Raw genomic sequence first — 11,074 nt, 5'->3', positions numbered from 1 at the left:
TTAAATGTGTTTTTTTAAAATGGAATAAAAAATAACTATACAAATTGTTTTTAAACTTTTACCTCGCTTTTTTATTTTTAATAATTTCAACTATATATCAATTTGTATTTTTGTGTCATTTACATTACTGAAAAAATGATTATTTCATTTGAATTTATCCACATTAAAATAACGTGGAAATATATATTATTATTATTATTTTTTTTTTTTTTTTTTGTTTTGTTTTAATTATAATTTATGATGAAGATGATAACAATGATGAAGAACTTGATTGTTTTTTAGACATTATCCATTCTTGAATTCTATTACGAAGATTTACATCTGATTTAACCATATCCATTGTAAGTGGTGAACGATTAAATGGATCAGTTTGATCACTCAATAGATGTCTAGAAAATAATAATAATTAAAAAAAAAAAAAAAAAAAAAATTATTTTTAATAAAAAAAAATGATTTACCTCGCAATTGTTTGACGATCTACTGATATTTTTGAAGATGGTAATATAACAGGATCGATCATCAATGTTGACATTATTGGATCTAAAAATTCATCAGGTGCATCTGTAAGAATTTCTTCTTCTTTTTTTTTAATAGCTGCAGCATTAGCAACTCGTATGGAAAATTTATCTAAATTATCTAAAATACTTATACCACCAATACGTAAAAGAACATTATTAGCAAGTTTAAATAAATTATTACGATATGATCGTCCATCTTGTGATACCGCAAGGGTAAAATTATCATTTGTTCCAAGATTAATATATATAACACATATATTTAAAACTAATTTTGCTGGTTTAAATTCATATTCTTTTTGATCTTTAACTTTAAAATTTTTTTTATTTGGTCCAACTAATTCAAATAATAAATAATTAAGCATTGATGCAATACGATCAACCATTGTTGAATGACAAAAAATTGATTTTATTTCAGATGTTAACATTTTTAATGTTGATATTGTTTCACGTCCAAGAATATTATCAAAACGTGCAATCATACCAATATGATTAAGATAATTTATTTGTTGATCACGTTCATGAGCTGGTAATTTATCCCATTCTCCATTTTCTCTAGCATTTAACATTTGTTTTAATTGTGCCATATTTGATAATGCTTCATCTAATAAAAATACAGCATCATTCATTAAAAGATTTATAAAACGTAAAAATAATGGTGGATTAACAGCTTCCATATTATCTTCAGCTTCTTTAGCAAGATATTTAAAATTATCACGATGTTGTTTTATTTTCCATAAATATTTCATAACAGTATACATTGGACGACGATAATTAAATTTTTGTTCAAATTGTACACTTTGACCAGTCATTTCAATACTTACAAATACCTCAACAAGATTTTTAACTATTTCTTTACAATGAGGATGATTTATAAATAATTTTTCTCTATTAAATGTTCCAAGTGTTGATAATTGTTGTTGTTTTTGCTGTTGTTGTTGTCGTTGACGTTGAGAATAACTACTATTATTATGATAATCATCATCAATATCATTATCATCATCATCATCATAATCAAAAATAACAACACCGTTATCATTATCATTATCTATATTTTCTCCATTATCATTTATACTTTTGTAAGATAATGGTGTTGAATTTGGTAAAAGAGCTTCAAGTGTTTCTGCTAATTGTGCACGAAGATGAGGATTAAATAATCGTTTTGGTGATTCCATTAAAACAATTATTTCAGTCAATATAGGATTTAAAAAATTTTCACCCTGTTCTTCAAATATGTTTGGATTAAAACGACGTAAAAAACAAATAAATCCTATTGTATTTTCCACAATAAATTCTGGTATATATTTTAAAGTTTCTGGTACAGTCTCTGGAAGTGGGAATGTTATAGATTTTGGTTCTTGTTCCAATAAATTATAACTCATTTTTTTAATTTTTCTATTATTATCATCATTAGTAGTAGTAGTAGTAGTAGTAGTAGTAGTAGTAGTAGTAGTAGTAGTAGTAGCAGTAGTAGCAGTAGTAGCAACAGTATCATCATCATCATTATCATTGTCATTATTAGGAATGTCAATAATAACTTGCATTAACCAAAAAGCAGTAGTTGCATGAAATTTAGCAACAAGATTTAACATTGCTGGAGATAATAAACTAGCACGATATGATAAATATTTAGTCATTTCCATTTCCATACGTTGAGTTATTATTTGAAATACTTGAGAATTTGGACTTGACTGTGCATCATTATATATTCGTTGTATTCGTCCTAATTCTTGATTTGTTTTCATTAATTTATCAAGAACAATACGATAACCCAAATCTAATGATCTATGAGTTAAATAAAAACATTCAGTGATAAATCCAAAATTATCACTTATTAAATTACCCTCATCTTTTTTTTTACATTCATTATTATTAGTATTATCATAATCAGATGATGATGATGTTGAAGGTATTAAACACGTTTCTTTGTTTATTCCCAGTAAATGAATACCTCTTGTACGTCTTTCATCTTCATTTAGTGATTCAACAGCTGCTGCACAATACGTTGGATCAATTTTTGGAATTTTTTTCAATGTACAAAATGGTTGACATAATCGTAATAAAACATTACCAAGATTTAACATAAAACCATCAGAAACAACTAAAGGTGATAATCCATTACTACCTATTGTTATTTGTGAATTATTCCAAAGTTTTCCACGACTAGCGTTTGCTTGCAAACATTTACCCAACCAATCAAGTGTCAAATGTCTTACTTGTACTGAACATTTAAGTAAAGAATGCATTATCTTATACAATGATTCACAAAGAGCATCTGTTGCCGTCCAAATATTACCTTCAGTTGTAGTTATTGTTGGTTGAATTAATGGTTTATCATTAAAAAAATCAAAAGATCCATTAAATGTTTTTGGTAAGCAACTTAATGATAATAAATTACCTAATAAAGTATTTCCATAAGCAGAACCTTGTTCATTATTCGTCATTGTTAATGACGATGATGATGATGATGATGATGATGATGATGATGATGATGTTATAGGAGTACAGTAGCTGATAAACATTTCAGCAAGAGGCTCAATATTTGAAAAAGTTTGTAAAACATTAAACCAATAATTACGAAATACTATAAGATTACTCGAAACAACTTGATTATTAATTATTTCTAATATTGGTTTAAAAGATGACATGAAAATATTTTGAAAATCTTCAGGATAATCTATCATTATTATAGCTGATAATTCTTGGGTAAATTTTTCAACTTGAGTTAATATTGAATCGTCCATAAATAATCTTATGTATTGAGTATGAACCTATAACAAATAAAAAATATATATATAATTATTATTTTTATCACTATAATTAAAGAAAAAAAATTTGATACCTCTTGATCTTGGATAATATCTGGTTGTAAAGCTGTACCTACAGATCTTAATGTTATTTTTTTAAGATAATTAATAGTGTCATTTAAAAATTTTTTGTCAACTGAATCATTTTCTTTGTATATTTTTTCAAGCCTACAATAACACTCAAAAAGATATGAAATAACTTCTGGTTGAATAAAATGAGGATCAGTAATTATTTCTTTTTTTATTGGAACTAATTTGGTTTCAATATCAAGTAATGTAAGACGTTCCCAGATACCATTTTCAATATTATCGCTGTCTATCGACACCAACTGTTTATTAGTTGAACTCGATCGAGTTTTATGATTCAAAATAAAACCAAAAACTTGTTCAATTATTTCATTTGTTATTTTTTCTTTTAAAACGTCATCATTTAATTTACTATCAGGATCAATAAAAGGTTTAATATTATCATTATGTTTATTTTCAAAACAATCAATTAAATTAAAATTGTTTTCTTGTTGAATACTCGAGTTTGACACGGGCTGACTAATTGTTTCTGATGGTACTAATGCTGATGTCGGTGATGAATCTGTTAATATTGTTGTTGTAGTCGTAGTCACTAATGATGAATTAATAGTCGTTGAAGTTGCTTCAGATAAAAAAAATGCAGCTTCATTGGGTGTGGGAAATAAGCCAACAAATGGATTTTCATTTAAATTATTATCAGACATTTTGTTAAATTTATTTTATAATGATAAAGTACTCAATAATATAAACATATTATCTGCAATACATAAGGTTATTAATTAAAAATGTATTATTTAACAAAAATAATATTTTATTACCTCAGATTTATATTTATATATATTATAATATTCTGGTATCAATATATAATACATACCTATTTAAGCAAGAATATAAATTTATTTTTCCTTTTCTTAATTTCCAATAAAATTTATTGCCAATGACAAATCATAATTCAATACACATATGTACTATTCATAATCTAACAATTAACTATGCAGTTATTTTGATTTTTTTTTCTTTTTTATTATGGTACCGTGTTATTATTTTTTTTTTTTTTTTTTTTTTTTTTTTTTTTTTTTTCATTCAGTTGTGGCGGACTCGTAGCCTCGCTCACGCCTCTACTGCCGAGTCCAGCAACGAAAGCTACTAAGACGCCGCCCTACCGTCCGGAAACAGATCATTACACACACGACAAGTGCAATTATACTAAACCCTGTGAATATTAAGAACAAATAATATATTGTACGTTAATTAAATAAATAAATAATTAATATATTTTGGGTAATCCTTGAGTCCATTATTTAGTGTGTCTGATTCCCCTTAAAGACCACACAGCAATATATAACAGCGCCATCTCGAGGTACTTTACATCTCTATTGCGCTAGTAAGAAGTCGCTTACAGCGCACCACATGTCTAGTATGTAAATATTTTCTCTAAAAGTAATTTTAAAAATAGTATACAATTGGACAATAAAGAAAAGTAAAAGTAAATAAAAAAATCTTGTTTGTACTATTATCATAATCATTTGAAATTTTTATTCCTTCTTTTATTATTAATAAAATTATAAATATTATAGAAAAAAAAAATATATTATAAATCGTATTTTTAATTTTGTTTGCATGGAAACTTAACAAAAAGCTTCTAGTATAGATATGTATGCGTACGACAGCAATTCTAAATATAAATAAATTTAAATTCAGGATCTATACATGTTATGTGCGTTCAAGACGCAACTTATGTACACCGAAATGTATTCAATAATCAATTATATGTGATAAATAATTTGTTATATCAACTAACTATTGATAGAAATAGTTTATAAAGTGTGATTTTTTTTCTTTATTTTCTTGTAATTAATAATTCACAGTAAAGCAACAAAAGCAAAGTGAAAATAATTTATAATATAAATATACATGTTAAAATGACTCCAAGTTATTTTTGCTTACGTTACGTACTTTTGAGTTGCTTCATTTTGCTCGGAGTAAGTTTTCTTATACATATACATATATATGTATCGTGATATTCTATATACCTATATGAATAATTTTTTCCAATGGTTATACAGATTTTAGGTACAATAATTTGTACAATAAGTAGTTTTTTTATTTATCAACTACACGAGCATAACTATCTTACTTCTAGTAATGACACTTTACTACTTGATTATGTTAAAGGATCATCATCATCTGCAATTATATTAATTATTATAGGAATACTAATATTTGCATTTTCCATATATTTCTGGTATATTATTGACTATAAATATAACCGTCGACAAATAATGACGGTGAGAAAATATATAATAATATTAATAATAATAATAATCGTCGATTAAATTTAATTAATACTTACGTAAATTTTTTTAATTATTTTACTTGAATATATATAGTTTTTGTCAACTATTATATTAATCTTTATTATAAAAGTTACCACTGGTATATGGGTACTGATAATACATGAAAAATTGGGTACGTTATTATTAGCGGGTTTGAAGAAAACATTGGCAGTACCAAAATTTAGTATATATATAAAAGAAACTTTTTTACAATCACCATTATTTAATAATAATCCAGATAAAATAAAGGTAATAAATAACAATCAATTATTTTATTATAATAAATATAAATAATGATAATTATTACTTGTATTTAAGCTAATTTGTTGTGGATATAATGAAACGTCAACATCTGAATTGGAAGAATTAACATCTTGGTTCTGTTGTAATTTTAAAAGACTAAATAATGAATCAAGAATTATATGCGAAAATATATATGGAAAAGAATGCTGGCATTTAGCAATACATTCGATTCGTTCAATACTTTTTCATATTTTTTTATTAATCCTTTGTTCAATTATTATACAGGTAAAAACTTTAAATTTAATTTTTAATCTGTAATATCAATAAAACTTTTACTCAAAGTAATGTTTACTCCAACTACAAGATTAAATAAATAAATAAATATCATCTGGTCCATATTTAACTGGATAACTAACTAAATTTACTCTGTAATCTTTTTACAGTGCATAAGTATAATAATATAAATCATAATTAATAATATTTTTATTTATTTCAGATTTTAATTATTACAAGCATAATTTATTGTATTAAAATTATCAAGAAAAAAAATGTATCAAAACGAATTGAATGTACTTTGCAAAAACCTTCAGCTCCACCTACAAATACGTATATTACAAATTAGTGCTGGATCAAACGATTTATTATTTTAATAATAATTGTATAAATATTATTATTTTTTTTTTTTTTATTTATACTTATTTACAGTAAAAATTTTTTAATATCCATTAAATTTCAGTAATATAAACTTTATTTGAAATCTTATTCATCTCGTATCGCTGATGGAGTTCTTGGTATTACGACGGATGATGTCATTACATATTTTTTGTTATCTGATTTTATGAATCATATATTTTTGGTAATCTATAAAAAATAATCTCATCTAAAACTTTGAATTATTAATTATGAATAAAATAAAAACTAAAGCAACAACTATTTAACATTCAATAGTGTATTAAAATAATAATATGTATACGTACACGCAATAATTAAAAGATGACAATAATAATAGTAAAAAAAAAAAAAAAAAAAAAATAGCATGGTAAAATATATAAATAGTAAAGGGGAGGGGGGGGGCATTTTTCAAGTGAATAGATATGTATATTTATATGAATAATTGAATAATGTCAATAACAATAAAGTAAATATGAGATGTTTTATCATTAAAAAGTATTGTGCGACATACAAAGCATTATACTATATTATACCTATATATTTATATGTAGGTATATTATAGTATATGATACTTGATACACAATAGGTACAATATACAACAACAGTGGTATGGTATTTGGTATGGTATGGTAAAGAGTGAACCAAGTGAACAGATTGAAGTCTGAAGAGTGGTAAAAAGTAAAAAGTCGCTGCGATTCGAGTATTCGAAATCGTGACCAATCGTGACGTTGTCGTCGGTTATCGTGACACACACTACCAGTATAATTCTGCCGATTCTCCCTATTATTTGTCATATACATTCGTCTTAAACACAAGATAAACTAAATTTTTTTTTAATTTATTATAAATAAATTTATTACATTCTACTTAATCTATTACTAACTATTAAATCGTATCAATACACAACTTTTTGTACAGCGGAAGCGTTATTATTATTTTTTTAATATATATATATATATATATATATATATAATATTATACATGATGAATTGTGGAGAAAGTACTATCAAGTATTTACTTTTCATTTTCAACTTTATATTTACAGTACGTATATTTAAAACTATTTTTCTTTATTTTAATATTATTATTATTATTAAATTTATATATATTATGCATTTTGTTGATAAATATTTAATATTACACATATAGTGCAACACATGAGATTAATATATTATTTTATCAAGAAAGAATAAAAAAATAAAACAGACGCCTATGAAGCATATACGTTAAAGAAAAAAAGCCCGGTTTATAGATTTTACCGTTAAAAACATATAAATATAGTAAAATTTAATAAGTTTTATCTTGTAGAAAAAAAAAAAAAAAAAATCGAATTTTATTTTTAAGTAAAACTAAATTTTTGTCCAGCGATTTACTATCTTAATTATTGATAAATAACTTAAAAAATTATCAAAAATTATTTATAGAAATGATTGTTATTAGTTTCCTAAACCAAGATAATATATATAAATATATATCATAAATTATTTTCAACAAGTAGAATGCAAATAGAAAAAATATATATACTATTTATTTTAAAATGACAATTTACAAAATATATATAAATGCATGATATATAAATGTGGTGACTATTAATCGCGAGTTTATATACATAATATATATAATACGAATAATCATCCAAGGACATGCGTTCTATCTGATGATGACGTAAGACTTTGGTGGTATAAAAATGAGTGCAGTAGAAACCGATGGGGGAAATTGTTATTGTGGTGGTGTCGTTGGTGATGATAGTGATGATGGTGGTGGTAATACATAATGTTGATCATCACAAAGCAAAAGAGAGAAAGATTATATGTTGATGATGAGGATGATGAGGATGAAGATGAAACTACGACGATGACGACGATGACGACGATGCAAGCAAACTAAAGTAGAACCAACGAACCAAGTAGACCCGATATTACAAACGCTACAAAATACAATATTACAACTAGTATAATTACGTAGGTCTACAAATAGTTGCGTGAGTTTTATTTCGTGAATAGCATCTAGTCGCAGTAGATAATTAATCTTATCATATACGCAAAATATAATATCTCGTTTTTTTGTTATTAAAAACTAAGCGGTCATTTTATTTTATTATTATTTTATATCTATTCTTTATTCTTTATTTATTAATAAATATAAAATAAAATAAAAAAAAAAAAAAAAAAAAAAAGTAAATAAGTAAAAAATGTCGTGTGCTATAGGATGTATCAGATGGCTACTATTTATCTTCAATTTTATATTTTGTGTGAGTTTTTTCGTTTATCATAAATATTATTAAAAAATAAAAATATTTTAAATGTTAAAATAACCATAATCATCATCATCATCATTATCATCATGACTTATTATTATTATAGCGCAGCGTCTTAAAAACTGGTTTTATTTATTTGTCAATATCAACTTGATTTAATAATGTATAATATGTTTATTATCATCACTCATTTTTTGTTACAATATTTAAGATATTCATTAATAATTCGAGTAGATAATTATTTTTTAAATATTGTTATAAATTATTCAATGATAAACTCATAAATATGGATTTATTTCAAGTGGGAGGAGGATGAATTTTTTTTTTTTTTTTTTTTTTAATCTTATCTAAAGATATAATGTATATAAAAATATATTGCAAAGCGTCTAAAATTGTTGTTGCAATACAATACTAACAAACTATAATACAGAGAATAAGTGTTAAATTACATTGACCTTGACTTCTCTTTCTCAACTTTTGTCAATGACAAAACTTTTATTATTATTATTATTATTATTATTATTATTATTATTATTATTATTATCGTTTTATTTGCATATAAAAGTACAATATAGTTAATTACTTTTTTTTCTTTGTTTTGTTAATTTTTTGTTAACAAGTGATGAATTGTTGAATAAAAAACAAAAAAACAAATATATATTTGTAAGCAATATTGGTAATAGAGTTTAAAAGTTATAATAAACAAGTGCTACTTGCCACCTAACCGGTATATGTATATATATATTCATCACATCCATACTTATTTATATTTAGCTCTTGTGATCATAAAAATAAGAGTAACTGCAGTAGTAGCAACAACGGCAATGGCAAAATGCTTGCATTTGCATTTGCATTCGCATTCGCATTCGCATTCACATTTGTAGTTGCAAGCAAAAACTTTGAATGTATATGCATGTCATTCTACGAATATTTTCAATAAATCAATTTAACTATTTACTACAACATGTGCAGTATTATATTAATTATATGTATATATATAATACACATGTTTTTTTTACTGTTGACATTACTATAATCAAAATATATATTACATATATAAATAAATTTTAATTTTTTTGTAAATGATTTTTTTTTCTTTTTTGCTTTCGTTATAGCTATGTGGCCTAGCACTTATAATTCCTGGAGTAATTGTTCATTTGAATATCAAAGATTTGTCAACTGAGATGCAAGAAAATGTTATGTTTCCAGTAATTGCTATTATTATTATTGGGAGTGTAATTTTTGTAATTGCATTTTTCGGATGCTGCGGTGCTATTAGAGAAAGTCATTGTATGACTGTTACTGTAAGTAATATTTATAATTTTTAATATTTTTTTATTATATTTATAATATGCAATTAAATAAATTTTATTTTATTCAATAAACAGTTTGCCGTCCTGCTTCTAACGATTTTAGTATTTCAAATTGGTATTGCAATTTTTGCTTTTATTCAATTAAAAGGATTTGATAGAGACTCATTTGACCATACTTATGATAAAATTTTCAATGATTACTGGAATGAGAATAAAAAACAAGATCGGATATTCATAGATGTTGTTCAAACTGCTGTAAGTAATAATAATAGTAATAAAATCATGTAGATATTTTAGAATTATTTAACTAATAATTTTATTAATAATTTATCTAATATATTTCATTATTACAGCTGAGTTGTTGTGGTGTTCATGGACCTGAAGATTTCTCTTCCTCAAGACCAGGATTTAATGGTTCAATTCCATTAAGTTGCTGTCCATTAAATTTTCAGGAACCTAAACAACAATTTTGTAATGAACATCCATTTAAGAGTGGATGCTCAGAGAATGTAGCTATTTTCTTTGAATTTGCTGGAAAGCTGCTTGGTGGTATTGCTCTAGGAATTGCCGGCATTGAACTCGTTGGTATTATATTTGCTCTATGTCTTGCTAATTCCATACGTAATGCTGATCGTCGAGCGTACAGAGTTTAGTTTTTTGGGTTTGGGAATAGTATCATAAAAACTCTAACTCAGATTAAGATCAAGATCAAGATCAAAATCAAAATTTTTCTGATTCGTTATGCGAAACACACACTACAAGTATTTAACAACAGCCATAATTTGTGGTAATAAGCTTAAACTAATTCATTTATATACATATATGTATATAATATGCAAAGTTAATTGGTTCAATTAAATATTTTCTAACACAATTAACGATCCAACTTACTATAACTATATAT

General features: G+C 24.7%; 2 protein-coding genes and 1 long non-coding RNA gene across 4 annotated transcripts; 2 read left to right on the top strand and 1 right to left on the bottom strand.

Moving 5' to 3' along the window:
- Nucleotides 1–214: 214 nt before the first annotated feature.
- On the bottom strand, nucleotides 215–4,383 carry LOC103574830 (ubiquitin conjugation factor E4 A). The gene is made up of 4 exons (XM_053742958.1): nucleotides 4,224–4,383; nucleotides 3,358–4,106; nucleotides 459–3,286; nucleotides 215–389 (listed from the first exon to the last, which is right to left on the bottom strand). The coding sequence occupies exons 2-4, from the start codon at nucleotides 4,051–4,053 to the stop codon at nucleotides 236–238; spliced, it is 3,678 nt and encodes a 1,225-aa protein (XP_053598933.1). The 5' UTR covers nucleotides 4,054–4,106; nucleotides 4,224–4,383; the 3' UTR covers nucleotides 215–235.
- Nucleotides 4,384–5,076: 693 nt separating this feature from the next.
- LOC103574828 (uncharacterized) lies at nucleotides 5,077–6,926 on the top strand. Its single transcript, XR_008404550.1, has 6 exons — nucleotides 5,077–5,331; nucleotides 5,416–5,637; nucleotides 5,740–5,934; nucleotides 6,004–6,213; nucleotides 6,425–6,586; nucleotides 6,665–6,926. It is a non-coding gene; the product is annotated as an uncharacterized LOC103574828 (long non-coding RNA).
- Nucleotides 6,927–7,218: 292 nt separating this feature from the next.
- Nucleotides 7,219–11,044, top strand: LOC103574826 (CD63 antigen). Of its 2 annotated transcripts, none has more exons than XM_008554373.3 (4): nucleotides 7,219–7,644; nucleotides 9,973–10,161; nucleotides 10,246–10,425; nucleotides 10,524–11,044. In XM_008554373.3, exons 1-4 carry the CDS (start codon nucleotides 7,582–7,584, stop codon nucleotides 10,821–10,823), a joined length of 732 nt encoding a protein of 243 aa, XP_008552595.1. In that variant the 5' UTR covers nucleotides 7,219–7,581; the 3' UTR covers nucleotides 10,824–11,044. The 2 variants fall into 2 exon arrangements, with proteins under 2 accessions (XP_008552595.1, XP_053598931.1); XM_053742956.1 differs by lacking the exon at nucleotides 7,219–7,644 and adding an exon at nucleotides 8,295–8,851.
- Nucleotides 11,045–11,074: the final 30 nt, after the last annotated feature.

The sequence above is a fragment of the Microplitis demolitor genome, chromosome 2, assembly GCF_026212275.2.
Source record: "Microplitis demolitor isolate Queensland-Clemson2020A chromosome 2, iyMicDemo2.1a, whole genome shotgun sequence".
In the NCBI taxonomy this organism is placed as follows: Eukaryota; Metazoa; Arthropoda; class Insecta; order Hymenoptera; family Braconidae; genus Microplitis; species Microplitis demolitor.
Note: the sequence above shows the minus strand (reverse complement) of the source record. Positions and strands in the feature narration are given on the sequence as shown.